The following is a 16,459-nucleotide window of genomic DNA, read 5'->3' on the forward strand; positions in this document are numbered from 1 at the left end:
AAATGCAACCAGTCGGATTATGAAAAAGGAAACATTTTATTTATTCAGTCAATCATATTTTATAACGCATAAACTCACGTTTTCAAAAATTCTGTTGTATCACAGCAGAGCTGTGAATTTTTGTCTGGATTCATTGCCTATGTTTAATTAAAATCTGTTAATGGAGATTTTTTATGCTGTCATTCTTTCCGTTCTGTAACTTTTCAACATCAATAAAAAGAAATAAAAAAGATTGCTGTACAGACAATAAGAAGACTCAGGAGAGTGAAACAGTCACATGACAAACAACTATAAATTACATACTTTAACTTTTAATCATTTGATTCATCACTTTATGTGCGGTCACGGTATAAATAAAACATTGAACTTAAATTAAATAGCCTATTAAAAGAAATAACTGGCTAAACAAAAAATATATCGATGTACAAAAAGCTAACAGAAAAGGATGTGAAATGTAAATATCAAAATTTAAATACAGTGCATCAAAAATTACTCTGGTGGCAATACTGGTTTCCATAGTTGTAACTGAGAACGAGATGTTGTGGTGTGGTGCTGGAGCTCAGTTAACTGATTAAACGTATGTTTGGATTTGGATGAACAAAATTGGACAACTTGTAAACAAAACCAAAGGCAAAAGTACACCTGTTAACTACGGGGCGACAATCTGAACTGTCATGTGTGACACTGCTACGGGACAGGCTGTGAGAGGCCCAGATATCCCCCACTCAGCCCCTTCTCAGTCCAATAAATTACAATATGTAGTTTGTAACATTATCTCCAGGTAATGTACATATAGACACCTATGCCGAGTGCTGAAGGTGAGAAGAGGATGAAAGAAAGATCTGGATCGATCTGGAACGGTCTTTGGCGGTCTTCAGCGGTCACATCTTGTACACCTCGAGACAGAGGACGATGAAGGAGTTGGAGCAGCTGCGTGTCTCCTGACCCAGCAGGCGCTCGCTGAGGAGGTCAGACGACAGCCCAGCGACGGACATGTCGTTCGCGCGCCACGCCTCACAGCTCCGGTCCTGAACGTGCTGCCCTGCCCTCGTGGAGCCGTGCCACACACTCTTACTGGGCCTGCAGGGACACACACACACATACACACACACACGCTCTTACTGGGTCTGCAGGGACACACACACACACACACGCTCTTACTGGGTCTGCAGGGACACGCTCTGTTTAGGAGCCTCGTGTAACAAACACACACGCACTTGCTCCCTGGCTCATGGCCAGACTATCGTTTAATAAGCTTTCTCAGACACACACTTGCTTGAACTATTTCTCTGATAATGTTTTCATACCAGAGACTTTAGCAGGAGCCTCATGTCTGTGGTGTTAAAGACTGTCTGTTCATGTGAAAATGGAGAATCCACACTCACCAGAAAGGGTCAGTCAGAACATCCCTCCCATCGAAGGAGTAAATAGGTACTCTGGGTAAAATCCCTCCATCACCGTTAAACAACTGCTTCCCATTGCTGAACAAAACATCCCCCTGTAAAGACACACACACAACACAGCATCCTGTAATTTAGGGAATTCTTTAAGTTTTGGGTCTACTCAAATACTAATATATATATTGTCTAAATTGAAAATATTGACCACACAATATCTTTCTCCTCAAAAGAGAAATTAATTTACGAGTGTATAAACATCCTGGCTTTCTAACAACTTCACAAATAGCCACGTAAATCTAGTTAAATAAGTTATACATGCATAGAGCAGTAACAAATAAGAAAAATACGTCAACATTTGTTTTGCTTAAAATAAGTATTTTTTTACCCAAAAATTCATGTTAATTGAATATTTTGTTGCTGTTGCGATTCCTCCTTCTCAGGAGGTTAACATGCAGTAACCGCTCTACAGCCGGTGGTATTCTCACCCTGAGGTTGGTGATGGGCAGGTGGCTGTAGAGGGGGAGGATGCGGTGGGCCAGATCTTGAGCCCCGGTGGACAGGAAGCTGTAGAAGTGCTGTGTCAGGCCCATGGCTCGGCCCTGCTCCTGGCACCTGCGGTCAGACTGGTAGGCTCCGCCCATGTCCCCGGTGTGGGGCTGGTTGAGGGCCACCAGCAGCAGCTGGAGGGCACACAGAGGTCAGAGGTCAGAGGTGGGTCAGCTAGCACGAGAGGATCAGGAACATGTGAATGTAGGGGCTGAAAGTACGTGTGGGTACACACACACACACACACACACACACACACACAGGAAGCAGCCTCATCCCACCCTTTGCTGCGGGTCAGTGATCCGCCGGGTGAGTAGGCTGGGCAGTGGTCGGGTCTGACGGGGAGAGAAGCAGACAGGTCACACGTCAGCCTACACACACAGCACTGCCTTGTTCTAAACCCAGAGGAGCACCCGGTATGGCATTGTGGATAAAAGCGTCTGCTAATTGAACACATCCTTATCATGAACCCAGCTGTTGTCACCTGATCTTGCTGTATCTGGTTGGTGAAGGGCAGGATCAGGTTCCCAAGCTGTGGAGAGAAAGAGATGTTGTTTCAGAGAGTAAGAGGGTGTTGTTCACGTCACTTGTCAGTGTCTCTCTCCCACTCCCTCTCCCTCTCTCTCAAAGTCATTCTCAGACCATTTCCTGCATGTCTCTCCCTACATTCCCTGTCCTTCTTCACTGTCTATCCAATGAAAGCAGAAATCTATATATAAGAGAACTCTGAACCTGGATGTTCTGCGGCAGGGTGTGTGTGTGGATGTGAAGCAGCTGCTGAACATGATGTGATGTACCTGGACCTCCTTCCAGCCCCGGGGAACCTTGATGTAGAGCCTGGAGGAGCTCCCCTCCACCAGGCTCAGCACTCCGGGCCTGTCCTGGCCCGTCTGCACCATCATCGCCTCCCTGGAGGGGAACGTCCTCACCTGCAGGACGAACACGGACACTCTCAGACCCCTGGTCACCACACGTCACCACACGTCACAACACAACACCTCACATTGTGTAAAAGGGAGAGCTGGAATGGACTACACACACAAAAAAATAGCTTCACAAACTCACAGGACTAGAACCGTCAAAGGAGCCTGGAAGTCCAGGCTGCCCAGCTGGGCCAGGGGGACCAGGAAGCCCAGCGACTGAAACCACCAAACAACCATGTCTCAAATGTAGAATTAACTTTGTGTTCATGTAATTCACAGGAAAACTGTTGGTGGTCACTGAGGCATGTCAGACAGACAGGCTGTAGCTCAGGGTACCTGATGAGCGTCCAGGGGGGCCCGGTGGGCCAGGGGGCCCCCGGAACCCAGATCTGCCGTACCCAGGAAGACCAGGGGCCCCTGGGATGCCCGGGGGGCCCATCACGGAGTCTCCTTTGGGACCCTGGAAGCAGGACAGCACTTTCAGAACACATCCACATTCGAGTCGGATTAATTTTAACCCAATACATTTCGGTTCAATTCAGTCAAGTGCAGTAAAGTTCGATTCAGGTTGTGGTGGTGTCCAGGGAGACTCACCGTCAGCCCAGAGTGACCAGGGGCACCAGGCAGGCCCAGTGACCCCGCCTCCCCCTTCTCCCCCTTCATGCCTGGCTCACCTCTGCTGACCTGTCAACACACAAACACACACACGCACGTAGACACACACAGGAGGACGCGCACACACAAACGTACACACACAATTAATATCTCTAGAGTTAGATATTTATTTAACGACAGTGTTCGGTGATTCACAGAAACTCACCACAGATCCGTCAGGTAGATGTGTAACTGTGGGGAAATTGAAGGATTAAGAACAATCGGCAGTAATTTAAAATCATCAAAACATGAACTGAACGATTAGATAAGTGCCCCCATGTAAGGGTCATGGTGTGTTGACATACTGGTTGGGGCTGGAAGTCCTGGCAGGCCTCTCTCTCCCTTTTCTCCTTTACTCCCTGACAGACAGTCGCTGCCCCCTAGTGGACAGGAATGGAAACGCAGCACAAGAGTCAGCATGCAAATAACAATGATAATAAAATCATTGTTTTCATGTTAAAGAGCCCTTCACACGCACTCACCACTTGTGACGTTTCCATCACGGTTAATCTGCGCAGGGGTAGAATATATTTTAGTAAGCGTTCCAATATTAGCTAAAATACATCAAGTTATTTACGGGATGCAGTGCACGAGGTGAGATGGCGTTCCTGAGGTGAGTCCAGAGAGCATGCCCACCACTACAACAGGAAGTGAGGTGAGTCCAGAGAGCATGCCCACCACTACAACAGGAAGTGAGGTGAGTCCAGAGAACATGCCCACCACTACAACAGGAAGTGAGTCCAAAGAGCAGGCCCACCACTACAACAAGAAGCCGGAGGGTTAGTGTTAATGGTTAGACTCCACACATGTCCCCACAGGGACACACTGCATGCTGGGATAGCAGCCCCCAGCAGGGGATACAGAGATGGTCTGGGGACCAGAATGTACCACATGCACAACTTCCTGGTTGTGGTGAAGGAGTGAGGAGGAAGTGAGAGATGTGATTACTGACCAAGAGGCTGAGTACAAGAGAGTGAGTGAACAAGTGAATAAGTGAGTAAGTGAACAAGTGAGTGAGTGAACAAGTGAGTGAGTGAACAAGTGAATAAGTGAGTAAGTGAACAAGTGAGTGAGTGAACAAGTGAATAAGTGAGTAAGTGAACAAGTGAGTGAGTGAACAAGTGAGTGAGTGCGAGTGAGTCAACTTGTGAGTGAATGAATGAACGAGTTAGTGAGTGAATGAAGTGTGACAAGAAGAGCCACTGAGAGAGGTAGGATGAGCAGACTGGCACCGCTGAGCCCTCCATCAGGGGTGCATCACTTACGCCCTTCTTGCAGTGAGGTCTGGGAGGGATGGGGAACACAGTCTTCATAGGGGGAGGAGAGGGGACGGGGGGGAAGGGAGAGAGGGAGGGGGAGGGGGAGAGGGAGGGTGAGCACACGCAGCTGTACAGATACAGTATCTGACACAGTGAGAGATGGAGAAGAGACTGATGCTATGATACGGGTTAGAGGAGGAGGTGGGGGGGGAACTTACTCCTTTAGGGCAGTTGAACATTCCTGGGCGACCTGGGGGGCCTGGGGGGCCAGGGAGGCCCTGAGAACAGAGAGAGAAAGAGGGGGAGGGGAGGGAGAGCAAGAGGGAGGGAAAATGACAGAGATAGAGAGTGAAATAGATAGATCGATATAAATAAAGATATAAATAGAGATACAAATAGAGGTTAAAATTGAGATAAAATTGATACAAATAGAGATAGATAGAAATAAATAGTGATATACATAGAGATATACATTGATATACATAGAAATACAGATAGATAGAGAGAGACCAAAGGAAAGATAGATATAGGGAGAGAGGAAGGGATACAGAGAGGTTGAATCTCATGTCCCAGGAAGGTGATCTGTAAGTGAAGGTAGAGGGTGAAGGTAGAGGGGTGAGGTAGAGGGTGAAGGTAGAGGGTGAAGGTAGAGGGTGAAGGTAGAGGGTGAAGGTAGAGGGTGAGGTAGAGGGTGAAGGTAGAGGGTGAAGGTAGAGGGTGAGGTAGAGGGTGAAGGTAGGGGGGTGAGGTAGAGGGTGAGGTAGAGGGTGAAGGTAGAGGGTGAAGGTAGAGGGTGAGGTAGAGGGTGAAGGTAGAAGGGTGAGGTAGAGGGTGAAGGTAGAGGGTGAAGGTAGAGGGGTGAGGTAGAGGGTGAGGTAGAGGGGTGAGGTAGAGGGTGAGGTAGAGGGTGAAGGTAGAGGGTGAAGGTAGAGGGTGAAGGTAGAGGGGTGAGGTAGAGGGTGAAGGTAGAAGGGTGAGGTAGAGGGTGAAGGTAGAGGGTGAAGGTAGAGGGGTGAGGTAGAGGGTGAGGTAGAGGGGTGAGGTAGAGGGTGAGGTAGAGGGTGAAGGTAGAGGGTGAAGGTAGAGGGTGAAGGTAGAGGGTGAAGGTAGAGGGTGAAGGTAGAGGGGTGAGGTAGAGGGTGAAGGTAGAGGGTGAGGTAGAGGGTGAAGGTAGAGGGTGAAGGTAGAGGGGTGAGGTAGAGGGTGAAGGTAGAGGGGTGAGGTAGAGGGTGAGGTAGAGGGTGAGGTAGAGGGTGAAGGTAGAGGGTGAAGGTAGAGGGGTGAGGACCCACCTGTAGACCCCCGTTGTCTCCCTTCTCTCCTTTTGGCCCAGTGACTCCAACACGGCCCTGAAGACAGACCAGACATCAATACACATCAAGTACGCAGTACACAGTATGCAGTGTATAGTATTTAGTACACAGAGTATTGCTCACCGGTCGCCCAGGGAAACCAAACTCTCCCTTGGGTCCATCTGGCCCCGCATGGCCCTGCAGGAGATCAACCCTGACAGTCAGAGATGCACTCCAGACACAACTCTGCTGTTGTTGCACTCTACTGTGTAATTTTGCAGATTAAATATTGTTGTTGCACAGTCATAGCCTAAGTTTAGAGTTGTCAGATAGCTGAGATGTGTTTACTTTACACCGTGTTTGGTAAATACAAACTGGTCTTTCACACCGTCCACAGAAATACTGTCAGAACTAAGCACTTCTGATACTTGATTTTTCCGACGAACTCCCACGATCATGACCTCTGACCTCTGAAGACAGGAAGGAGAAAGAACAGCCGATCACTCACCCTTGCCCCCGTCGGCCCGGCAACACCACCGTCTCCCTGCAATACATCCACAACACGCTGTCAATACAGAATCCCCACATCTGAACTCTGACCCAGGAAGTGATTTGTGTGAGGGAGGAAGTGACCTTGTTTCCTTTGGCACCCTCTGGCCCTCTGAGTCCTGACATGGAGGATCCATCTGCTACCATGACAACCCCCGGCTCGCCCCTCTCACCCTGTGAATACAAAACAAGTTACTTTCAAAACTTTTTTCGAAAATATTTGTTCAACCTTTCAAAACGTTTTCGAATATATTTGTTCAACCTTTCAAAACGTTTTCGAAAATATATTTTCAACCTTTCAAAACTTTTTTTCATTTTTTAAAAATCAAATATTTCAAAACTTTGGAGAGGAGAGGAGGAGAAGGGAGAGAACAGAGAAGCCTAAAACAGAGTAGATTAAAGCAGAGCAGAATAGAGTACAGTAGAGTCCTCATCAATGATGCAAACTTTCTTTCGAAAATATTTTTCAAAACTTTTTCAAACTTTTTTCAAAACTTTTTCAAACTTTTTTCAAAACTTTTTCTAAAATACTTTTTCAACCTTTTAACACATTTTAGAAAATACTTTTTCAACCTTTTAAAACATTTTAGAAAATATTTGTTCCACCTTTTAAAACATTTTAGAAAATATTTGTTCAACTTTTCGAAACATGATTTCAAACACAGTGAAAGGAGATGCGATGAGAGAGGAGGAGAGGGGAGAGGAGAGCAGAGAAGCCTAAAACAGAGTAGATTAAAGCAGAGCAGAATAGAGTACAGTAGAGTCCTCATCAATGATGCAAACTTTCTTTCGAAAATATTTTTCAAAACTTTTTCAAACTTTTTTCAAAACTTTTTCTAAAATACTTTTTCAACCTTTTAACACATTTTAGAAAATACTTTTTCAACCTTTTAAAACATTTTAGAAAATATTTGTTCCACCTTTTAAAACATTTTAGAAAATATTTGTTCAACTTTTCGAAACATGATTTCAAACACAGTGAAAGGAGAGGCGATGAGAGAGGAGGAGAGGGGAGAGGAGAGCAGAGAAGCCTAAAAAAGAGCAGATTAAAGCAGAGTAGATTAAAGCAGAACAGACACACACACACGTTCACCTTTAACCCCGGAGGTCCTTGAGGCCCAGGAATCCCAATGTCTCCCTTCTGACCCTGTGACCCCTGCTAGAACAGAGGTATGCAGGACACAGGTAAACACATATTCCATGACCCCGCAGATGTCTGTCTACAGCATCCAGTTCTACGCTGGGGTCATGTATAGAGCAGGAACGTACCCGTAGGTTGTCTGAGCTGCAAGAGTACGATGACAGTGGAATTACATTAAATTACATCCAAATGGGTTTACATTCCTAGCTGAGATGGAGTTACTTGGCGATGTGCCTTAAATACAGATTGTTCCTCTGACTGTTTGTCATAAGACCCACTGTTAGAAATCTGCACTTCTGATCCGTGATCTCCTGCAGTACGCTCTACATGCACCACTTGAACTGTATGTCGCTTTGGATAAAAGAGTCTAAATGCTCAAATAATTAAATATGACATTATAATTGGTCCCATATGGTGTTTAACCATGGGACAGGGGTCTACATCCAGCCCGGCCAGCCCAGACGAGGGAGTCTAAGATGGGGCTGGATGTACTCACCAGGGGCCCCTGAGCCTCCAAGAGTCCTGAGATGTTAAACACACCGTCTGTGTTGTTGAGCAGGAGCTGGTGGGGGGAACAGGAAGTGACATCATCACACACATAAGAAGTGACATAGTTTGTCAAGCAGATCGTTTGAAAGAGTGGGGAGGATCAGAGAGGGAAATCCTGGCAGGCTACATATGAGACGTGTAAAAAGAGTGAAGGTGGGAGGTGAGGGAATGAGAGACGGTTGAACAGCAGCCTCACCTCCTGCAGGTTAATGACAGGTCCTGGGGGGCCAGGCGGCCCGGGGGGTCCAGGGAAACTCAGCCCGTCCCGGCCTCTCTCCCCCTGGGACACATAAGGCACACGGTTAACCCCCCTCCATCCAAGACCAACACACCAGTACCCCCCCCCCCCCCCCCAGCCTGTGATAGCCCCCGGGGCCCGGAGGAGAATCTACTGGGGGAGTCAGGTGGCTGAGCGGTTAGGGAATCGGGCTAGTAATCTGATGGTTGCCAGTTCGATTCCTGGCCGTGCAAAATGACGTTGTGTCCTTGGGCAAGGCACTTCACCCTACTTGCCTCGGGGGAATGTCCCTGTACTTACTGTAAGTCGCTCTGGATAAGAGCGTCTGCTAAATGACTAAAATGCAAATGTACTGACCTGTGGTCCTGCAGCACCCATGTCTCCTTTCACCCCCTGAGGAAAGGACAATAACAAACACCTCAGCATCCTCAGAAACAACCTGACTAACAGAACAGTTAACCCATCTCTTTGGTACCAGGACCAGGGGGTTCTACTAACCGATGTCCCAGGAAGTCCATCCAGCCCTGGGAAGCCGGGAGGCCCAGGTGCTCCTGGATCCCCCTGGAGAACAGAGGACACAACGTGATCACCTCCACAACACCACAGCCCTGTGCTGCTCCTCATCAGAGCAGAGGACACAACGTGATCACCTCCACAACACCACAGCCCTGTGCTGCTCCTCATCAGAGCAGAGGACACAACGTGATCACCTCCACAACACCACAGCCCTGTGCTGCTCCTCATCAGAACAGAGGACACAACGTGATCACCTCCACAACACCACAGCCCTGTGCTGCTCCTCATCAGAGCAGAGGACACAACGTGATCACCTCCACAACACCACAGCCCTGTGCTGCTCCTCATCCTGGATGACGGGGCATGTTGTTAAAGAGCGGACGAGTTTGACCTCTGACTTTGTGACCCTAACCATTCACAGATAATATGAGGGGCCATTTAGAAGGGGTTAGGAGAGTACACGGTCAGGGACGCAAGATCCACTTTCTGTTCCTTCCTGTTAAAGGGCCAATGGGGACCAACCTTGACGGATGCACCTGGTTTTCCATCCAGACCGTCTTTCCCCTGAGAGGAGAGAAGGAGAACCAGCAGACAGGCCTCTTAGAAACACTCACAAACACACTGGATTTACACTGAAACACATCATCGGACTGGACTCACCTTCGGTCCAGGAAGCCCAGGTGTTCCCCGGGACTCCTGAGGAGAACGAGAAAACAGAACTGTTAGCATCAATCGGGTTCCACCAGGTCGCTCCACGCTTCTCTCTCTGACAGATCATCATCGTCGTTGTGAAGCGTGTTTTTACCGTTGTTAGTCTGGGAGACAAGCCCGACCAGTCTGTGCCAGAGCCCTCGAGGTCCTAGAACAACACAACATCAACACTGGGACAACAGAGGGGGGATATCAACTCTGGACGATGATCTGGTAGCTGAGATGTGGTTACTTTACACTGTGTCTGGTAGCTGAGATGTGGTTACTTTACACTGTGTCTTGTAGCTGAGATGTTACTTTACACCGTGTCTGGTAGTTGAGATGTGGTTACTTTACATTGTGTCTGGTAGCTGAGATGTTACTTTACACTGTGTCTGGTAGTTGAGATGTTACTTTACACTGTGTCTGGTAGCTGAGATGTTACTTTACACTGTGTCTGGTAGCTGAGATGTTACTTTACACTGTGTCTGGGAGCTGAGATGTGGTTGCTTTACACTGTGTCTGGTGCCTACCTCCAGATCCAAGCTGGACCCCCGTCCAGGGGGGCCCGGGGGACCAGGGGGGCCAGGGAGGCCAGGCCTCCCTTCTGGGCCTTCTGGGCCTGGAACACCTGGGAACCCTGCTGGGCCTGGGTCACCCTGAGGGGGAGGGAGAGGGTACATGATCTGCAAAATTCTATGCAAATTAAATCATACATGTTTCTCTGGTGTAAATCAATCCTGGTAGAAAGTTCTCACCTTCTGTCCTTGTGACCCCATCACTCCTGGTTCACCCTGTCAAACACAAACACAACCATATAAACACAGCATGTATACAGGGTGAGTATACAGATGGTGGTGTAGAGGTGTCCCTGTGGCAGCAGGCTGGAGGGACCTGCTCGTACCTTGTCTCCTTTCACCCCGTCAGCGCCAGGATCTCCATCTCTGCCATCCACCCCCTGCAACCACAGCAGGAGTCACACCTGTACTAGAACACCTGTACTAGAACACCTGTACTATATAACACCTGTACTAGAACACCTGTACTACAACACCTGTACTATATAACACCTGTACTGTAACACCTGTACTAGAACACCTGTACTATATAACACCTGTACTAGAACACCTGTACTATATAACACCTGTACTGTAACACCTGTACTAGAACACCTGTACTATATAACACCTGTACTAGAACACCTGTACTAGAACACCTGTACTATATAACACCTGTACTGTAACACCTGTACTAGAACACCTGTACTAGAACACCTGTACTATATAACACCTGTACTATAGAACACCTGTACTAGAACACCTTTACTAGAACACTTGTACTAGAACACCTGTACTAGAACACCTGTACTAATACTATAATCTCTGCCGTCCACCCCCTTCAACCACAGCAGGAGTCACACCTGTACTAATATAACACCTGAAAACGTAGAATGGGAATCTTAAATACATCACACGTTGATCTGGTTGATTGAAATGAATGAGGCTGCAACCAAACTCAATCCAGTTGGTTTACAGTCATCGTATTCAGTGCCTTACTCACACAAAATACTTTCCCTCAATAGAAGTTCTATCAAAACAGTAGAACTCACACAGTTAGTAGAAGCCCTCGTCATACTCTCGTTAAAAAGGCAGATTTTCCCCAACATTGCAGCCAGGAGAGACCATGTTCCGTAAGAAGCGTTTCATCGTGAGGTAGCAGAGCCAAGAGCAAGGGCATCTGCCGGGTTATGCTGATGTTGTGACATCATCTAGTTACTAAGGCAACTGTAGCTATAGCTGCCGGCACTGGACCAGGGTACGGAGAGCAGAACCTGCCTGGCCCGGCTGTTTACGTGGGAGAGGAGGGGGGGCAGCGTGGGGTGGCCAACAGCCAGACCACACAGACAGCTGGACTTGGTACAGTCAGAGAACTGCATTAACACCAACTTCTGACACACACCCAAACACACATCCCTGTTTGCTTAAAGGTCATAAACAGACGGAGAGTTGAAGCGCAGACGACTTGTGGCTCAGAAATATGGAGCGTTCAGAATTGTTGGGGGAAAAATGCTGCCTTTTTGAGCCCATTTGTTCAGCTAACAAATGGAATCAGATTATAATACCTGTCCAGAACCAAAGCCAGGCCCAGACCCTGACCCGGACCAAGGCCCAGACCTGAAACTGGACCCGGAACCAAACCCAGAACCAGACTCAGAACCGAACCCGGAACCAGAACCAGACTCAGAACCAAACCCGGAACCAGAACCGGACCCAGTCCCAGACCAACTAAACCACTCAGTCCCCTGGAACACACATACCAGGTCAGCCATTAAACAAAGAAACAAGACCCAACACTAAATATCTGAATATGAAAACCACAAACCGTTGTCTCACATTATCATATCACAGCAAAACAGTAACTGGTCTTAGCAAGAAGGGTATTTTACTGATTAGGTTGGGATTAAGGTGAAGCTGTAGTTTTACTTACAGGGAGACCAGGTTTACCAACCCCCCCATCTTTTCCAGGGGACCCTGGGGGTCCAGGCAGGGCGGGCAGATGGGGGCCTGGGGGGCCTGGGAGCCCTGGGGGGCCAGGAGGACCCTGCAGCATCACATCACATTGTTAACAGGATATGGGTCAAGCCCAGTTAGAGTATTTGACAGCAGATCAAGAAGTTGCAGGTATATAAATATATATATAACGCTAATGGTTAACATAAAAATGCTACTTAGCTGCTGTGATGCCTGAACGCTAACGAATGCTAAAGCTCACGTTAGCATACCAACACACTGAGCCCTGCATTTATTCGTTACTGGGATGGCATGCTGCTGGATCACTCACTGAGATCGTCTCCATGTCGCTGTCAAAGTCTTCGTACCCCGAACCATCAACGCCATCCTGGAAACCACAACACATGCCAATTTAACCCTTTTAACCCTTGACCAGCCAATTAACAAAGTACCCAATTAACCAAATTGACCAATTAACCAATTAAGAACGTACCGGGAGCCGGGACTTCCGTCCAGAAGGTCCGGGAGGTCCGGGCGGTCCGGGGAGCCCCACACCAGGGTCGCCCTGGCAACAAGGAGACACACTCAGACTAACACTCACTAGGTCACAGGAACCACACAGTCTACGGGGTGCAGCTCAGTGGTTAGAGCATTTTACTGCAGATCTGGAGGTTGTGGATTTGTACCTTGTCTCCTTTGAGCCCGGGATCTCCTGGAAGACCTGGGAATCCCTGGACACCGGGGTGACCCTGTTGGGATGAGAAACAGAGAACACGTGAGGAGAAGGTCTGTGTTCTAGAGTTCTGAAGACTTCAGGAACAGTCCTGGATGAGGCCTACTCATTAGGATGCAAGCAAGCAAACACAAGTCCTGTTAGAGACCTCAAACGAGCAGGGCTGTCAGACCAAACACCTGAATGGATCTACACTCTCAATGTAGTGCACTGTACTACTATGAGTGTGTACTATAACGGTGCACTACTCTGAGTGTGTACTATACACACAGCCTACTGGTTTCACAGCAGCTCATGTACGTACAGGCTGCCCATCTCTTCCTGACGTCCCAGGCTGCCCTGCTGGTCCAGCTGCTCCCGAGGGACCCCGGGGGCCAGGGTCCCCTCCGGCCCCCTTGCCTGGGGTCCCCTGGGGGGGGCCTGGGAGACCGGGGGGCCCTGCAGGTCCTGGTTCACCACGTTCTCCTTTTTGCCCAGGGGTTACCTGCTGGGGGTCAGAGGTCAGAGGTCAGGGGTGGGAGAAACATAGATGGACACTACGGGAGAGAAACCAGAGCAACTATGAGTCTGTGAGTCTGTATCATGCTGACTCTAAAGCTCACGCTAGAAACAGTGATGATGGTACTAGAAGGTGTGTTCTCACCAGGGGGGGTCTGTAGGCAGCGCCGGCCGTGTGACGTCCTGAGGTTAAACACACGAAGAGTTAAGTGTGTGTGTGTTATATGTGTGTGTGTATGTGCATATTAGTGAGTGTGAGTGTGTGCATGATTCTGTGTGTATGAATGTACGTGTGTTTGAGTGTGAGTGTATGTGTCGCTCACCTCTGTCAGCTGTCATGGCAACGCCCTGACCAGAGGTATCCCCCACATCCTCATCATCGTTGCTAGGCGACGGCTCCGTGGGAGGGGCTTGTACTGGGCTGCTCTGAGGGTCGTCAGGCTGTGGGCGGGAGGAAAGGTCAAAGGTCAAACTCAAAGCTGCCTGGGATCAAAACCACCAGTTAGTGTGTGTGTGTGTGTGTGTGCACTCACCATGGTGTATGCTCTCTCCTCCACCAACTTCTTCACTTCGTCCATCCCCTCCATGTCGTCATAAGAATCGTCTCCACTCCCATACCCTGATGCCTACACACACACACACACACACATGCACGCACACAGATACACACATGCACGCACACACACACACATGTACGCACACAGATACACACATGCACACACACAAATTTTACTATTACTGGGCCACATCCGAAAAAGCAACTTTCTTTCAACATTTCAAAGGTAATTTTAAATATAGAACAACCAAACCGACATTCTCCAGAGAAACACAATTAGATTTATTGCTTTCAATAAAGAAACAAAAAGTTTCACAAAGTGAGTACGCCGTCTCTTGTTTTTCCAAGAAGCTAAAAACTCTCACACATCTGCCCGTGCTCAAAGAAAGACGTTAAGCAAAAAAAGAAGGCATGAATAAAACTAATGGAGTTAAGTATAGATCTCACCACAAGCTAATGAATCTCTCAGTCTTGTGGCTCACTATAACTCAACCAGGCTTTGCAGCACTTCCACCTTCAGCCACTAAAGGGAGCAGCAGCTGCACTTTTCCAGAGGATTCCACAGGTGTTCAGCCTTAGTTGATATGTTGCTTGTATGTGTGTGTGTGTGTGTGTGTGTGTGTGAGTGTGAGAGTGTGTTGGTGAGTGTGTTTGAGTGTGAGTGTGTGTGAGTGTGTGTCTGTGTGTGAGTGTGTGTGAGTGTGTGTGAGTGTGTGAGTGCATGTGTGTGTGTGTGTGTGTGTGTGTGTGTGAGTGTGTGCTTACGTAGGGGTCGTCCTCCTCACACTGGTCCTCAGGTGCTGTAGGGTCAGACTTCAACACCAGCTGCTGGATGGAACCCTGGAGACACACACACACACACACACACACACACACACACACACACACACACACACACACACACAGGTGAGTAACTACACACTCAGACTCAGCCTAACAGACACACATGAGTTAGTCATCTCCACATGTCAAGGTGTTGGGCAGGTGTCTTCAGCTGGTGTCCTCTAACCAACCCTGACTGTCCTCAGGACCAATCAGGAGGGTCTCTCTTTACCAGTCTACCAAAACCTGCTTGGTCTCGTAAATGACAGTAGTATTGACCAGAGGAGAATCCCCTGTTAGTGATCCAGCCCCTCTGGAGCTGCTGAGAGGCAGCGTGGAGCGCAGCACTAATGAAGCTCACATGGACGAGCAGCTAGCAGAGGCCTGGAACATACAAGTGCCACGCAGACCCGCTCTCTCTGTCTCTCTTGCTTGCTCTCTCTCTCTCTCTCTCTCTCTCTCTCTCTCTCTGTCTCTCTAGCTAGCTCTCTCTCTCCCTCTTTATCTTTCTTTAACTGTCTCTCTCCTTTATCGTTATCTTTATAAAATGTTCTCTCTTTCTTTCTCTCTCTCTGCACCTTTATCATCTAACTATCTGACTGACATTGAAGAAATTACTATGATGACAGTAATGGTCAATGAATTCATGTGTGTAAGCACACACACACACACACACACACACACAGATGGGGAGGGAGGGGGGAGGAAGGGATACAGGGAGAGAGAGAAGGAGGGAAGGAATAAGGGAGGGAGAGGGGAGAGAAGGAGAGGAAGGGAGGGATGGAGTTTGTGGAATGCAGGGCTGTTGGGGAGTGTTGTGTGTTTGGATTTATGAGAACGGGGATCTGGCCAAAGCCACAGAAAGCCATGTCTCAGCTGGGCTCGATTGTCTCTCTGGCCCTGGTACAAGAGCTGGCTATCGTGTGTGTGTGTGTGTGTGTGTGGATGTTGGTCTGTGTGTGTCCCAGACCTCCTAAGTTACGTTACCACAGCGACTGTCTGACCTGCGAATTCAAACCACATTCTGCCAGCTACCCCATATTCTAGGGTAACACGCTGCGATTACACAGAAAATAAGAAACTAATTTCAAGCTTTAATATTTACAAATTCTTTTTAGTAACATGCGACTTCAAACTTGCGTTGTAAACCAAGAATATTGTTCAGGAGCTACTGCTGCTGGGACAGAGTATTTGTGTCCCACAGGTGAAGACAGGAGATCTTAGTAACACGGTCCAACAGCAACACTCTAACAGCTGGAAGTCTCACTGCTGGCCTGGCCCTCTGACAGGGCGGGGGGGGGGGGGAGGGGGGGAGGGAGAGAGGGAGAGAGGGAGAGTTGGAGGGAGAGATGGAGGGAGAGAGTGAGGGAGGGGGAGAGAGTGAGGGAGAGATGGAGGGAGGGGGAGAGAGTGAGGGAGAGATGGAGGGAGGGGGAGAGAGTGAGGGAGAGATGGAGGGAGGGGGAGAGAGTGAGGGAGAGAAAGGGATAAACAAAGAAGAGCAGAGAATGAGAGAATGAGAGTGAGAGAGAGAGAGAGAGAGAGAGAGAGAGAGATAGCAGAGGAATGAGAGAGCAGAGGAA

At 48.5% G+C, this 16,459-nt stretch overlaps 1 protein-coding gene across 1 annotated transcript in view; it reads right to left on the bottom strand.

Moving 5' to 3' along the window:
• Positions 1 to 17: 17 nt before the first annotated feature.
• LOC136957613 (collagen alpha-1(XV) chain-like) overlaps positions 18 to 16,459 on the bottom strand; it is a 35,314-nt gene continuing 18,872 nt past the window's right edge. Inside the window, exons 4-41 of the mRNA XM_067251668.1 lie at positions 14,820 to 14,894; positions 14,032 to 14,124; positions 13,822 to 13,939; positions 13,644 to 13,681; positions 13,305 to 13,487; positions 12,954 to 13,016; positions 12,761 to 12,832; positions 12,599 to 12,655; positions 12,245 to 12,358; positions 10,662 to 10,715; positions 10,516 to 10,551; positions 10,291 to 10,416; positions 9,873 to 9,926; positions 9,728 to 9,763; positions 9,590 to 9,631; positions 9,050 to 9,112; positions 8,909 to 8,944; positions 8,510 to 8,593; positions 8,261 to 8,326; positions 7,717 to 7,782; positions 6,708 to 6,797; positions 6,583 to 6,618; positions 6,219 to 6,272; positions 6,075 to 6,131; positions 5,001 to 5,060; positions 4,789 to 4,830; positions 4,006 to 4,033; positions 3,829 to 3,903; positions 3,690 to 3,715; positions 3,464 to 3,553; positions 3,206 to 3,329; positions 3,012 to 3,085; positions 2,744 to 2,875; positions 2,431 to 2,478; positions 2,228 to 2,281; positions 1,886 to 2,080; positions 1,386 to 1,498; positions 18 to 1,080 (exon numbers count right to left, since the gene is read on the bottom strand). Coding sequence (XP_067107769.1) covers positions 882 to 1,080; positions 1,386 to 1,498; positions 1,886 to 2,080; positions 2,228 to 2,281; positions 2,431 to 2,478; positions 2,744 to 2,875; positions 3,012 to 3,085; positions 3,206 to 3,329; positions 3,464 to 3,553; positions 3,690 to 3,715; positions 3,829 to 3,903; positions 4,006 to 4,033; positions 4,789 to 4,830; positions 5,001 to 5,060; positions 6,075 to 6,131; positions 6,219 to 6,272; positions 6,583 to 6,618; positions 6,708 to 6,797; positions 7,717 to 7,782; positions 8,261 to 8,326; positions 8,510 to 8,593; positions 8,909 to 8,944; positions 9,050 to 9,112; positions 9,590 to 9,631; positions 9,728 to 9,763; positions 9,873 to 9,926; positions 10,291 to 10,416; positions 10,516 to 10,551; positions 10,662 to 10,715; positions 12,245 to 12,358; positions 12,599 to 12,655; positions 12,761 to 12,832; positions 12,954 to 13,016; positions 13,305 to 13,487; positions 13,644 to 13,681; positions 13,822 to 13,939; positions 14,032 to 14,124; positions 14,820 to 14,894 — 2,973 coding nt within the window. The 3' untranslated portion in view covers positions 18 to 881. The remainder of the gene's footprint in view (positions 1,081 to 1,385; positions 1,499 to 1,885; positions 2,081 to 2,227; positions 2,282 to 2,430; positions 2,479 to 2,743; positions 2,876 to 3,011; positions 3,086 to 3,205; positions 3,330 to 3,463; positions 3,554 to 3,689; positions 3,716 to 3,828; positions 3,904 to 4,005; positions 4,034 to 4,788; positions 4,831 to 5,000; positions 5,061 to 6,074; positions 6,132 to 6,218; positions 6,273 to 6,582; positions 6,619 to 6,707; positions 6,798 to 7,716; positions 7,783 to 8,260; positions 8,327 to 8,509; positions 8,594 to 8,908; positions 8,945 to 9,049; positions 9,113 to 9,589; positions 9,632 to 9,727; positions 9,764 to 9,872; positions 9,927 to 10,290; positions 10,417 to 10,515; positions 10,552 to 10,661; positions 10,716 to 12,244; positions 12,359 to 12,598; positions 12,656 to 12,760; positions 12,833 to 12,953; positions 13,017 to 13,304; positions 13,488 to 13,643; positions 13,682 to 13,821; positions 13,940 to 14,031; positions 14,125 to 14,819; positions 14,895 to 16,459) is intronic.

Source organism: Osmerus mordax, chromosome 15 (assembly GCF_038355195.1).
Source record: "Osmerus mordax isolate fOsmMor3 chromosome 15, fOsmMor3.pri, whole genome shotgun sequence".
Lineage (NCBI taxonomy): Eukaryota > Metazoa > Chordata > Actinopteri > Osmeriformes > Osmeridae > Osmerus > Osmerus mordax.